The sequence below is a fragment of the Danio rerio genome, chromosome 24 (assembly GCF_049306965.1).
Source record: "Danio rerio strain Tuebingen ecotype United States chromosome 24, GRCz12tu, whole genome shotgun sequence".
NCBI classification, from domain to species: domain Eukaryota; kingdom Metazoa; phylum Chordata; class Actinopteri; order Cypriniformes; family Danionidae; genus Danio; species Danio rerio.
The window spans coordinates 11,420,807-11,435,573 of NC_133199.1; the positions used below are offsets into that span (position 1 = coordinate 11,420,807).

General features: G+C 32.7%; 2 protein-coding genes across 3 annotated transcripts; both read right to left on the reverse strand.

Annotated features, from left to right (window-relative positions):
- On the reverse strand, positions 1–6,693 carry gimap4 (GTPase IMAP family member 4). Of its 2 annotated transcripts, NM_001366027.1 has the most exons (4): positions 6,541–6,693; positions 4,694–5,473; positions 3,715–3,762; positions 1–227 (listed from the first exon to the last, which is right to left on the reverse strand). In NM_001366027.1, the coding sequence occupies exons 1-3, from the start codon at positions 6,569–6,571 to the stop codon at positions 3,746–3,748; spliced, it is 828 nt and encodes a 275-aa protein (NP_001352956.1). In that variant the 5' UTR covers positions 6,572–6,693; the 3' UTR covers positions 1–227; positions 3,715–3,745. The 2 variants fall into 2 exon arrangements, with proteins under 2 accessions (NP_001352956.1, NP_001352955.1); NM_001366026.1 differs by lacking the exon at positions 3,715–3,762.
- Positions 6,694–7,448: 755 nt separating this feature from the next.
- Positions 7,449–13,636, reverse strand: chmp4c (charged multivesicular body protein 4C). The gene is given in 5 exon segments (NM_001017844.1): positions 7,449–7,812; positions 7,917–8,043; positions 8,547–8,655; positions 12,066–12,243; positions 13,305–13,636. Coding segments are annotated over 5 exon segments (720 nt in total). The 5' UTR covers positions 13,549–13,636; the 3' UTR covers positions 7,449–7,750.
- Positions 13,637–14,767: the final 1,131 nt, after the last annotated feature.

A 14,767-nucleotide genomic window follows, 5' to 3' on the forward strand; every position in this document is an offset into this window, starting at 1 on the left:
AAAATAATATAGAAAATACTGTGAAAAAAATTCCTTGCTCTGTTAAACACCATTTGGAAAATATTTGAAAAAGAAAAATGATTCACTGGAGGGCGAATAATTTTGACTTAAACTGTATATGGGAATAATAATTTAGACACAATTAAGTGCGAATGGAATTGAGGTAATGAGTGCAGCAGCACTGGATCGGTTCACACAGCGTTAGTCACTCACTTCTTCAACCAAATCTGCAGAGATAAGAAAACAAGAAAATATGTTATACAAATGCAAAGCAGAAAGATTTTCATTATGAAACTGTTTTTAACAATGTACACTCTAGCTGAGCAATATGTAAAAAGTCTTATACCATGATATACAGTCATGTAAAAGTTGTCTTTGCATGTTTTTCATATGTTTGCATGACTGGCCTAGTCAATGTCCTGAACTGAATCCAATTGAGATGCTGTAGAACAGGGGTCACCAAACTTGTTCCTGGAGGGCCGGTGTCCTGCAGATTTTAGCTCCAACCCTAATCAAACACACTTGAACACCTGAAACATCCAAGCTGGTGTGTTGAGGCAAGTTAGAGCTAAACCCTGCAGGAGCACTGGCCTTCTAGGACCGAGATTGGTGTAGAACATAGGTCTCAAACTGGATTCTTGGAGGGCCTCAGCTCTGCACAGTTTTGGTCCAATCCTAATCGAACAGCTGATCCAACTTATCAAGATGTTCAAGGCTACTAGAGACTATTAAGCAGGTGTGAGTGATGGTTAAAGCTAAACAGTGCAGAGCACACAGAGCTATGCATTGCTGTAGAATGACCTTAAAAAGGCAGTTTATGCTCGGAAACCTTCCAATGTGGCTGAATTACAAGCATTCTGCAAGGATGAGTGGGCCAAAATTCCTCCACATCGCTTTATCAGACTTTGAAATTATCGAAAATGCTTATTTGCAGTTGTGGCCCAAGCAGTTATTAGGTTTAGGGGGCAATCACTTTTTTAAACAGGCCTATATACTTTTGGGTTTTGTTTTCCATCAATAACAAAATCCTTGCATGATGTGTTTACTTGTGTTATCTTTGACATTAAAAGTGTGTGAAACATGCAAAAAAAAAAAAAAAAAGAACTCAGAAAGGGGCAAAACTTTTTCGCACCACTGTTCATGATCTCATATGTATACAGTACATATTGACCAGATGTAAAGGACAGTTCCTTTTTTACAATTCAAAGTATATACTTGGAAATGTACTCATTCCTATGTGATCCTAAATTTTTCACTTTTTGTAGAACTTCAGGGAAAATGTTTGATCAAAAAGTTGAAAAATAAACCTTTACAAAATATAAAACAAATGATTACACGTCCAACATAAAAAATATTGCTAAATAAAATGCAAGATGTAAACATTGTGCTTTCAGGATTGCAACTTTCTCATGCTGCTGTTATTCATGTTTCTGTCTGCATTACTGTAATGGCATGTAATATCATGCTCATATAATTTATAAAAAAGTATTACTTTAAGCAATGTATTTTGTGACTCCACAAAGTAAATAAAAGCGCATAATATGAAATGACACACCTTTTGATTTGTCCATATATATATAGCCCCCTGATAATTATTTTATATCTGATAATGTTTTTTTTCTTTTGGAGAAAGTCTTCTTTGTTTTATTTCAACTAGAAAAAAGCAGTTTTAAATTTTTTAAAACCCTTTTAAGCTCAAAATTATTAGCCCCTTTAAGCAATTTTTTTCACTAGTCTACAGAACAAACCATCATTATACAATAACTTGCCTAATTACCCTAACCTACCTAGGTAACCTAACAAACCTAGTTAAGCCTTTAAATGTGACTTTAGGCTGTATAGAAGTGTCTTGAAATATATCTAGTAGATTATTATTAGCTGTCATCATGGCAAAGATAAAATAGATCAGTTATTATAAATGAGTTATTAAAACTATTATATTTAGAAATGTGTTGAAAAAATTTTCACTCCGTTAAACAGAAATTGGAAATAAACATAAACTGGGGAGCAAATAATGGCTAATAATTCTGACTTCAACTATATATATATATATATATATATATATATATATATATATATATATATATATATATATATATATATGAGTAATATCACACGGGTAGCAGTGCGATATGGCTGTATATTGGCACTGGTGGGAGGTGTGCGTTGAACCAGAACAGAACTGTTGTATATATATATATATATATATATATATATATATATATATATATATATATATATATATATATATATATATATATATATATATATAAATAGCACAGCCCTGGTAAACATAATGATTTGATTTTGCTATCTATTTTGATGGACATGTTAACACATACTGTTGTCTATAAGTTACACTGCAATTTATTTTGATAAAAGTATTAGTAGACCATAAGGTTATGGTTAGAGCATTGTTGACATGCACTTGCAAAAGGTTCTTATAGTCATGAGAATGTTGATAGGTGGAGCAGTGTCAGTAGATAAATCTGCTGCTAATACTCCAATGACTGTTTGATAAATTACAAAAAATGCATAATTTTTGCACTATACTGCATCTCATTAAAGTTTTTTCTGATGAATTCTACATATTTCTACACATTCTATATATCAGAGAGTTACAATATCGGTACAAGTTTTTAATCAATCCTTATCAACTTAATAATATAATTAACTTTTTTCTTCATTCATTTTCCTTCAGCTTAATCCCTTTATTCATCAGGGGTCTCCACAGTGCAATAAATCGCCAACTTATCCAGAATATGTTTTACGCAGTGGATGCCCTTCAAGCCACAACCCAGTACTAGGAAGAACTTATACGGCCAATTTAGCTTATTTAGTTCACCCATAGCATATATCTTTGGACTGTGGGACAAAACCCACACGAACATGGGGAAAACATGCAAACTCCACACAGAAATGGCCATTGACCAAGCCAGTCAATGAGAAAATATTACATTAGAGTGCATTATATTTAGTATTACATTTATTGCATATTAATTTTTCACACAATTAAGCAAAAGTTAAATATATTTTCCTGACTTATAGTGTATGAAAATTTGTTGTTCACAATGTTTCATAAATTCTTAAATTATGAATTTTTGTAATTGTTTAATGTAAAATGTATGTTGTGAATTTGAATGCTACAGCTGTTACTAATGTACATTTTTATTTAGTATTTAATGTGATTTTATTCATTGAAATAATGTTTTTTAAATATATATTTTCTAGATAAAAATATTGTGTAACTAATATAAACACTTTATTACTAATTTAAGCTCAATGAAACTGTTGACAGAAAAAAGTACTGATTAGCCAAATTAAAGGAAGCTATCATATAAAAATATTACAAATAACATTATTTCATGTTTCTGTTCAGAGGTGAAATTCCTTACACATCCACACCCTCACAGTATGATATGAAATGGAAACTCAAAGAGAACCAAAGGATACCAGGAAAATGAATTATTCAGAAAGAAAATGAATTATACTCAGAGAAATACAATTAAACTGGACAGTGCTGTAAAAGCTATTGTGTATTATATATGCTAAGACATATACTAGTAGTGTCCATGTAAAACAAAAACACTTAGCATTTTTTCACTATGTATGTGAATTACGTTCTTGTCTCTTTGTGCAGTGTGTAACACTGTTGTGCAAAAAATAAATCAGATTTAAAGGTATAGTTCAACCAAAAATAAAACAAATACTCACAATTTGTTCACCCTTAAGTGGTTCCAAACTTTTATGAGTTTCTTTCTTCTGTTGAACACAAAAGAAGATCATTTGAAGAAAGCTGAACACCTGTAACCATTGACTTACATAGTAGGACAAACAAATGCAATGGAAGTCAATGATTACAGGTTTCTAATGTTTTTCAAAATAACTTTTTTTTGTGTTTAACAGAATAAAGAAACTCATAAAGGTTTGAAACTAGTGTGAGCAGGGGCGGATTTAGTGATTTTGGGTCCCTAAACAATTCCAGCCATGGGGTTCAGGTTCTGAAATGCACCCTTTCTACTTTTTTTTTAATTTTAATTTATATTGCTGTTTTTTATATCACTCAATCTTCTTTTCTTAATTTTAATTTAATGTAATTTGTGCATTTTTAAAGATTAGATTACTACTAAAAAGATAAATACATATTTTTTTTATATAAATTGACTGCTCCATGATGGATTTTTTATTATTTAATATTATTATTATTATTATTACATAACATTACATTATTATAATAATATTATACTTGATTGTATATGAAATAATAGTTAATTCATTAAAATTTAATTTGTTTAACTCTCACCATACAAAATATTATAGAAAACGATGTTATATAAAGTTTATACTTCTAGATCAGGGGTCACCAATCTTGCTCCTGGAGGTCCGGTGCCCTGCAGGGTTTAGCTCCATCTTGCCTCAACACACCTGCCTGGGTGTTTCACGTATACCTAGTAAGACCTTGATTAGCTTGTCCAGGTGTATTTGATTAGGGTTGTAGCTAAAATCTGCAGGACACCGGACCTCCAGGAACAAGTTTAATGATCCCTCTTCTAGATATTTATTGGGGGCCCCCAGATTTCCTGGGGTCCTAAGCAGCCGCTTTCCTTGCTTATTGTTTAAATCCGCCCCTGAGTGTGAGTAAATGATGACATCATTACTATATCATGTCATATCATATCATATCTTAACTCACTTTGTGGAGGATCCACATCCATTGACCGCAGTGAGTTGCAGGATCCATTCTGTTTTGGTCTAGCCCCAAGTTCCCTGTTCTCCTTCACAGAATTGGAATTTAGATTTAGACTTTGAAGTTGATTTTGTGTTTTTATTTCGTCTTGCTTGAGGATGAAGCAGCCGCCCTCTTCAGCTACAATCTTCTCAACCTTCTCCATCAGCTGAGGCAGCTGTGGGTGCTCACCAAAAATATAGTTATTGATCACATGATATCTCTTCTTACATTTGTCCAGCACCCACTGAAGGTCACGACCTTCTCTTCGTATATGCCTTTCTATAGACCTGTCCTTCAAAATCTCAGCCCAGGTGAACACCACCAAGGTGTGCTTCCACACGTCCTCACCAAACAAAGCCAAGTTCTCTTCTATACGAGCGCGGTCCGTTTCGGTGAACATGCCCACTGGTATGACCAGCAGGAATGCGTGGGGTCCAGGTTGCAACATGCTAACGCTTCGTACCATCTCCTGCTGATAGTCTGCTGGTGTGGTCTGGGCTGAGAACCAGCCAGGAGTGTCTACTACCGTTACTTGGCGCAAATCGATCTCGGTTTCACGTTTCACACAGAATTCAGCTGCTCGTTCCAGACGAAACTCTTCACGGCCCAGAATAGTATTGCCAGTCAGGCTTTTACCTGGCCATCTCCAGCCAAGCAGGATCAGACGGAGCTCTGGGAGACGGTTAGCCTCACGGGTGGCTGCTGCCAATTGTTTATCTTCCTCAGGGTCAAGTCGGTCATCAGCTGTAAGGGTCCAAGACATTATTATTTTTGGGGGTCTAACAATAATCTGGCAATTGATGCATTGGTAAAAGAAAGATATGTAATGCTTAATGATATGGCATATGAACATGTATATATTATGCTGTTACATTACTTTTAATTGTTACTTAGTATTTTATGTGTTGTGACATAGCTATAACAGTTTCAATTTATTCACTTATTTGTTGAATTCCAATATATTCCATTAATATTTCTACATATATTATTATAACGTATTGATTTGATGTGTTAATACCATTGCATAACTGTTTGTGGTATTTTTATGGAATCTTATGTTTTGATAATACATATCTGCCAAACAAAAAACAAACAAAAATCTTTTGGATAACTGTGCTGGTAACGTTACATACACTTATACCTATGGTGTTAAATAATATATTGAAAGAATACAATGCCTTTATTCCATTATGGAGACATATAGGTCAAGCAAAACATTGTCAGTGATAATATTTTCCCAATGATGTAAAGTCTAAAAGCACAGAGTGTCTTAATCTGAAATTTGGTCTTATGACATCCATTTCCTCCTACTCCTTTCTAGAATAGATGAACAATCCGATTTCCCCCGATTTGTATTTACCTAAATTCCCAAGCAAAATTATTAATAAACAGTAGCTTGTGTTTTATTCAGTAAAAAACTTTATCATTAATAAACCTATTTAAAAACTATAAATACTTTTATATTTGTACACAATAAGGTTTTCACTATAACAACTAGAACACTATAAACGAGGATGCATTGTTTTACATCAGCGACTGTAAATATTCTCGTCATATGTTGCTTAATAATTAATAACTCTTGGATGTGTGTTTTTGATAATATGAGAGGATCTGTTGTTACTTAAGCTCACCTGTGAACGTCATACCTGTCTGAATAAGCTACGGAAACATTGAGACGTGTCACAATCACCCGACGTACTGTACACTAGCCGGCTAAAGTAATGCGCACAAAGCCAAACTTAAGTACAACTGCTGCGTTATAAAACATGAATCAACTGTTTATTAACAGTATACGTATATAAACAACTTACCGGCTGTATTTGGTGATCTATTTGAACTCATGACGATTCCGTGTTTGTAACTTAAAACGCGTGTCGCATAGTAATCCGGGAGAGGAAAAAAAACACGATTTCCTGCTTGCTTCGGCAGCAAAGGCGGGCGGGAGATGTCTTGATTCGAGAACTATTCTTTTGAGTCGGATCTTTTTACTGAATCTTTTGAGCCGGTCAGTGAGGTTCTCGAAAAAACGGTCTGACTGAGACGTTGCAGTTAACTTTAAATATCACAGTAAGCCTTTATACTTATTGCTTATTGTAATATATTTATAAGTACATACTTTCAATAAAAACAAATTGCTATAATAGGTTTTAAATATTCACTTTTCTTTGTAATTTTAGGATATTGACTGTTGATTAACTGATTAATGTACTTAAGTACCACTACATAAACATTATTCATAATAAAGACATTATAAACAATGATTTGGACAACGTAGTTGAACTTTTAGGCGACCATTTGATGACGTAATTACTGGATGAACAAATGATTCAAAAGAACCGAGTCTGAGTCATTGGGGGTGGCTCGTGAGCTCACAACATTATTATGCCAAGGTGAACTGGAGGGTTTAGCTAAACTGAGCTGTATATGTCCAAACCATAATTAAGACACACACAATATACATTTAAAAAGCCACTTTTTAAGTTTAAGCAAAAATCCCAAACTCAAAAAAAGCAATATGTTGAATATATGCTGAATATCTTTGTACTTTTGATACAATACAAGTATTAAGATAAAGTAATTTGAAAAATCAAAATGCATTGTACTCAAAAGCCAAAACCCATCTAGAAAGCAAAAGTCACTAGTCTCACAAAATCATGTAGCAAACACTGAAGTACTGTAATAGCAAATGTGTCAAAACATAAACGTAAAACCACTTTTTTCACATTTCATGAGTTTAATTTTCACCCAAACCCCAGTATTCTACATTTACATTTAATTAAAAAAAAATTAAATTTTAATATCCTTCACATAAAACAATACTATTTACACAAAGCAAGGTAATCCTTAATCTTCAAGACCACCACAAAGTAATTATTTTGTATACAAATGTTTCCCTTCACAAATGTTTCTATTTTTTCTTTCAAAAACATCTTACTATTTAACAAATTACTGGCAGGATAAACAGCAGAGCTACGAGTGCAAGTAAGCTTCAGGTAAGATTGAGTTTGTGTGTACGGTTGTTTATGATGCCCAGGAAGCCAACCTCTTCATATCATGATCATCCTCCACTCTCTTCTTTGAGGCTAGAAGAGTAAAATAACAGACATTTAGTTAAAGCGCAGAGTGAATAATAAAATATGAACTCATTGTGTATAGATTGAATGTGTAGGTGTATTTGCATACTTACTTGCCCTGTGGCTTGGTCTTGTGCTGGGCAGTTTGTGGGTTGGTGCGCTTGGTAATCTGCCCATGCTCTTCATACTTTCTTCCAAGTCCTCCTGTTCCAACTCGGCCAGTTCTGCCAACAACTCATCCTGATAGATAGAAAGGTAGGTAGAAATATAGGTAGGTGGGGGTGGGTAGGTAGAAATGTGAGTGGGTGGGTGTGTGTGTGTGTATATGTGGATGAATAGATAGATAGATAGATAGATAGATAGATAGATAGATAGATAGATAGATAGATAGATAGATAGATAGATAGATAGATAGATAGATAGATAGATAGATAGATAGATAGATAGATAGATAGATAGATAGATAGATAGATAGAAAGATGGATGGATGGATGGATGGATGGAAATACATCAGTAAAAATAAACAAAAAAGATTATGTTTAAGATAATTCAAAATTTTAAATATTAATGACTAAAATGATTAATAAAGCAGAAATAAATTCATAAAAAGCTTTAAATCATTTGAGTGTGAGTAAACAGTGAGAAAAATTTCATTTGTGGTGAACTATCACTTTAAAAAGTAAAAAACTAATTTCACTACCAACTAAAACGTGCAATTAATTCCTTTAATTCATAGTATTCACCTCATCAAACTGGTCACCGAAAGGTTGTGAGATGGCATCACTGATCTCCTGAGCTACTTCCTGTTGTTCGGTAATGTCCTGCATGAGGGAGTCAATCTTATCCAAATCTCTGTAAATGATAGAGGCAGAATGAATGACAACTGTTTGCAACTGTAGCAATTAGATGACTGTTTTAAACAGCCCTCCTTTCAGCATTTGTAAGATTTCCCACAGCTGAGCTGGTCAACTGCAAAGAATATCGGAGAGACAACATCATGACAGTATCCTATGATTCAGACAGTTTTAAATCAGTCTGACAGTGTTAAAACCATCGAAGCTTACCATAAATGAACTTTGAAAATTTTCCATTACAATTATCCATACATCCCATGACCTCTACAATTCAATCCACAAAATACTTCACAGTCACTGTATTTTTATTCTGCATCAAAAATAACTTGTAAGGTTAATTTGTGGAGTAATAATAATAATAATAACATTCTATTTTGATCCATATTGAACGCAATCACAGAGACTTAAGCACTTTGTCAGAAATGCAATGTGTTTGGTCACGAATAATTCAAGGGTTACTTCAACTAATAGTAAAACATCTGTTAGTATTTATTCACCCTTATGTCATTTCAATTCTCTGAGACCTTTGGTCATGTTCAGAACACAAATTAAGATGTTTTAGAGCAAATGCAAGGCCGGGGCCCAAGTCCTGCCTGCTGAATTTTATTTGGCCCCGTAAGAGCATATGAATCACACAAAATCTGAATTTAAGTATTCATGTGATTAGTACTTACTGGCTGGCAAAAAAATGTGAATTACACAACGCATTTGCAATGAATGTGCAAAATTATCTTCAATCGAGCGTTCAAGATTTTCAACTGGAGTCAGTACATTGATGTATATCAATGCATGTTTGTTTTGCATATAATTTTGAGCATGGTTGCTTTTCCATGGTTTTGCTTTTCTCAAATGTAACCGAATTTTGAAGAGACAATGACTTGTGTCTCTTGATGGAGAAAAGTGGATTTCTTAACCTAAAGTTAAAATAACCCAGGGATGTTATATTTATTTACAGTTTACGGTCTTATTTGTTTTATTTCAGCTAGAATAAAAGCAGTTTAAAATTTTTAAAAAACATTTTAAGGCCAAAATTATTAGCCCCTAAAATACATTGCTTTAAAATGGAAAACAGACATTGATGTACCGATTGGACTGTAGATCTCAGAAGTTTGCAACTGCATACCCCTAGAGAAGATCACATATTCTTTGAGAGGAAGTATAAAGGAAGGATAAAGTATTTAATCAGATTTGGAATCCATTTTTTAATTATATTAATTAAATTAAAACAGTTTTTTTCCACTGGTTTAAACTGTATCTCCTCCCTTTTTATTTATTTTTATTTTAATTTTTTATTGAGTATGATTGCTGCTTTGTTTTGATGTTCTGTATTGTTAATTCTTGAAAAAGCTAAATAAAAACATATAATCAAAAAAAAAAATGATTAGCCCCTTTAGGCTACATTTTTTGATAGTCTACAGAACAAACCATTGTTATACAATAACTTGCCTAATTACTCTAACCTCTTTAGTTAATCTAATTAATCTAGTTAAGCCATTAAATGTCACTAAGCTGTCTAGAAGTGTCTTGAAAAATATGCAGTCAAATATTATTTACTGTCATCATGGCAAAGATAAAATAAATCAGTTATTAATGAGTTATTAAAACTATTATGTTTAGAAAAAAATCCCTGTTAAACAGAAATTGGGGGGAAAATAAACATGGGGGCAAATAATTTAGGGGGTTTAATAATTCTGATTGCAACTGTACACATATAAAATCCATGTATTATTTTGTTACTGTTATAATGTAATGAAGAGACAATAATTTAACAATATGTAAAGGAGTAGTAAAATTTATAAAGTCTGACTTGCCCTTTGAGGGCAAACATTAATGCTGAAGTGGCTGATGTGCATATTATGACTTTGTTTGCCAATGTTGTTCCTTCCTCGTCAGGGTTCGCGTTTACTATGGGCAGTATGACGTATTGCCAATAGAGTCAGCAGTGGGACACACAAGCATTTTACTGCCCATAGTAAACATGCACCGGGACCTGACAGGGCTGAAGAGAGGACTTTGGTGAACAAAGCATATACAGTTGAAGTCAGAATTATTAGCCCCCCTGTTTATTTTTTCCCCAATTTCTGTTTACCGGAGAGAAGATTTTTTTTTTTCAACACATTTTTAAACATAATAGCATTAATAACTCATTTCTATTAACTGATTTGTTTTATCTTTGCTATGATGACAGTAAACAATATTTTACTAGATATTTTTCATGACACTTCTATACAGCCTAAAGTGACATCTAAAGGCTTAACTAGGTTAAATAGGTTAACTAGGCAGGTTAGGGTAATTAGTCAAGTTATTGTACAACGATGGTTTGTTCTGTAGACTATCGAAAAAAATAGCTCAAAGGGGATAATAGTTTTGACCTTAAAAGGGTTTTAAAAAAATTAAAAACTGCTTTTATTTTAGTCGGAATTAACCAAAAATAAAAAATGGGGGCTAATAATTCAGGGGCGCTAATAATTCTGACTTCAACTATATATATTTGTTTCAGTTTTAGTTCTCGTAATTGAGTTAACATAACATGTTCAGTGTCAACTCTTAACAAAGCTTAATGTTTGCACAGATTACATTAACCCATGTGCAAAACTCTTAGAACATGAACAGAAACTCAACCCTAAATCACACAAATGCAACTTTTACAAATAGATGTAAAAAATTAATTAATTAACGAAGAATAAAGACAAACGGCATATTAAAGTTCACATATGTAGTAAAACATGCCTCGTTTACATTTTTTGAAGAAACTGAAGAAAAATTAGAACAAGTTTTATGTTTATATAGAAAAGATGTTACTGTATATAATCTTATGCTTGGCTGATGTGTTTGGTTGTAAAAGTGCATCTACAGGTCCTTCTATAAACAGTCACAGCAGATTAAGATTGTGCGCCACAGAATGAGCACTTTAATAAATCTGAAAATATGTATTATTTATTGCTTATTATTATTTTCTATTATTAGTTTATTTATTGCGAATTTTTTGTTTGGTTTCAGTTAACAAAAAAAAAAAAAAAAATTTTTTTTAGAATTTAATTTTTCGTTTATGTAAATAAATTTGGTTCATGGATGCATGACCCTTCAATTCATTAGTAAATTTTAATATGTAGAGAAAACAAGTAATCCTGCATACTACAAATACTTGCTGAATGATTTATTAAATTAAATGTATTTAATAAATTGTTCAGCACGTATCAATAATGTGCGGGATTACTTGTTTATTTCACACTTTGACATACTGATTTTTTTTCTACACACCAATCTTGGCTTCAGGAGTGTTGATTTGGTGTTGATTAAATTTCAGTGTGTATAAAGCTTCTGTAAGCAACAGTTATTTATCTGTTTGTGTTCATAGTCATTACACAAAATAACAATAGCATAAAGAACAGCAATTACAATACGCACATTTTCTCATGAACGCCTTTGATAGCTTTAGCGGCGTATCCCATGTTCTTCAGGACTTCTGTGTTTGTGGTGGCATTCTCAAGGGACTCTCGCTGGAACTCAATAGTTGACAGTGTCCCATCAATCTGGGTCAGTTGCTGCTCAAAACGTTTCTTCCTCTTAAGAGCTTGAAGTGCGGCTGAGGATAAAAAAAAGTTACTGTTTATTATCATTTCAATAAGATATTAATAAAACATACATTTCAAACATTATATGTATATCATTTACTATTGTTAATCATATTAAACACTTGCATGTTATGTAGATTTTTAAATATGTGCCTATGTTTAGGGAATATAAACTATATATTTAACGATATAAGAAATAGAGCAAATGACAACATGAAACAAAGTTGTCGTTGCATGTTAACAAGATAACAAGAAATTATGTGGAAAGAAAGAATAGTTTATATGTAAAACAACTTGCTTTCGTAAATTTTGAAACACACACACACACACACACACACACACACACACACACACACACACACACACACACACACACACACACACACACACACACACACACAAAATAAACGAAGTACCACATAAAAAAACAACAGAAGTCCAAAAAAAGCTATAAGAAGTTCATGCATCTGGGAGTAAACCACATGCTCATGTAAACGCACAAAGAGACAACTGTAAATGAGGAGTGTCCAGATGAACTGCATGTTTCAGGTGCAACAGGGCGTCACTCTGCATAAACAAAAGTCATGTTTCACTGACATGTTTCACTTGGGTGTTGTTATACTTTCACGATGTAAATGATGATGCTTTCAAATGCATATTATGTAACAAAGATTTAGTCGATTATAGTAAGGGTAAATAAAAGGTGTTGGAGATTTTGTTTTACTATTCCTTTATCCAACGGTTTGTATGATATCCCTCATAAAACACGAACCACATAAATGTAAAGAGTTATTTAAGACGTACACAGCTATTTATGCTATTTACTCTGAAAACAAACTTTATTACAACCTTATAAAAGTTTTGTAAGGGCTATGCATAATGTGTCAGTGAAGAACAGGATTTAGAAATATGAATAAGATTTTTTTGTAATTTTATAAATATAAATATATAAGCACTGTATTTAAAAAAAAACTTTAATTAAAGAAAGCTTCTCTTTATCAGGATGTTTAAAGTATTAACAGGATGTTTAAATTGATCAACTTTAAATGCGAAGATGTCATTGGCAGCCTACCTCTTTTGTTTTTGGTGCCATTCTTCTTGGCGATCACGATTTCCTGCTCGATTCTGCTCTCCAGGTATTCCTGTTTTTTAGTTAACATCGCCTCCGTCTCTCTCAGTCTGTTGATGGCCTCCTGCGGCGATGGACCGGACCGAGACCGGTGCTTAGATTTAGAACTGGATCCAGAGCTAGAACTGGACCTGGAGCTGGATGAGCTTGAAGAGCTCACCTTAAACATTTTAGAAATTTTACTCATTTTTAAGATAGGCTTGAAATTACAGATCAGGAACCGACTTGTTTAAAATATAAAGCTAGGATCCCAAGAGAACGTGGCAATTCTTGACAGTTTGCTTTTCAGATTCGACTCAATTCAAAACAACATAACCCAACCTCTTCCTGAAATTCAACACCTGTGCGCACTGCTCACGTAAATTGCACCACATTAATGTTGCTGAAGACACGCCTTTTCAGAATGGAGCCGACGTCAAACAATGGGCGGGGTAATAGTGCCGAAAGCTTTCTCTTATTGGTCAGATACGACAGGTAAAATACTTTTACAATGATAGCTCATGTTCTTTTTGCAAACAAGCAAAGGAGACACATCTATTTTTAGATGTGTCCAATTTCCAAGCAATTTTGGTTACACCTTATTAATTAACATATTAATTAACATAGTTAATACAAATTCTCATAATATTTCATTTTTAATTACAATAATAATAATAAAATCATGGAACAGACTACAATTTCGTTTACTATTTTAAATGGTAAATATTCACAAACAAAATCCCTCCTATCCTCTTTTTTAGAATCTTAAACTATCTTCTTTTGATAAAGAATGATATAAAAAAAAAACATTGTTAAATATTGAACAGAGATATTCAAAGAATCATGCTTTCCTTATATGTTTTGTTGGAATATCATAGTAACATCATTTTCTTTTATTATTTTATTAAAAATATATATATTTTATTGTTATATTGTGTGTATTTATTTATTTTAATTAGTTTTTCTTTTGTAATATTTTAATTGTATGTGTGTGACTCTGTGGATGAGGGTTTATTTATTTATTTATTGAAAGTAATCACTTATTGTTTTATTAAGAGATGTAGGTTTATTTCTTGCAGAATACACAGCAGATTCTGCTGATCTAATGCTGTAACTCCGTTATTTTACGTTTTTTTTTTTCCCGACAGCTGGGAAATTTTGCTTAAAAAATTTAACGTAAAATAACAGGCGTTACATTACAGAAATTACCTTGAATTTAAATTTTCGGTAAAATTCTGTTATTTTATGTTGTTTTTCTTCCGGTAGCTGGGGTACTGGAATAAAAAAAAAACTAAAATAACAGACGTTAAATTACAGAAATTTACCGAAAATTTAAAATAATTTTTTTTTACAATGTATAACATCTCTGCTGTTATTGGTTTGTTATTTTCAAGTTCCCGTCAAGCTCCTCTAATTTTAAATGCAAA

What these genes read in the sequence shown, in the direction of transcription:
- gimap4 (NM_001366026.1), bottom strand. Translation starts at nt 6,571, where the DNA reads ATGAGTTCAAATAGATCACCAAATACAGCCG. An exon ending in TAGATCACCAAATACAGCCG is followed by an intron (nt 5,474 to 6,540) that starts GTAAGTTGTTTA and finishes GGACCCTTACAG; the next exon opens with CTGATGACCGACTTGACCCT. An exon ending in GGATGTGGATCCTCCACAAA is followed by an intron (nt 228 to 4,693) that starts GTGAGTTAAGAT and finishes TTATCTCTGCAG; the next exon opens with ATTTGGTTGAAGAAGTGAGT.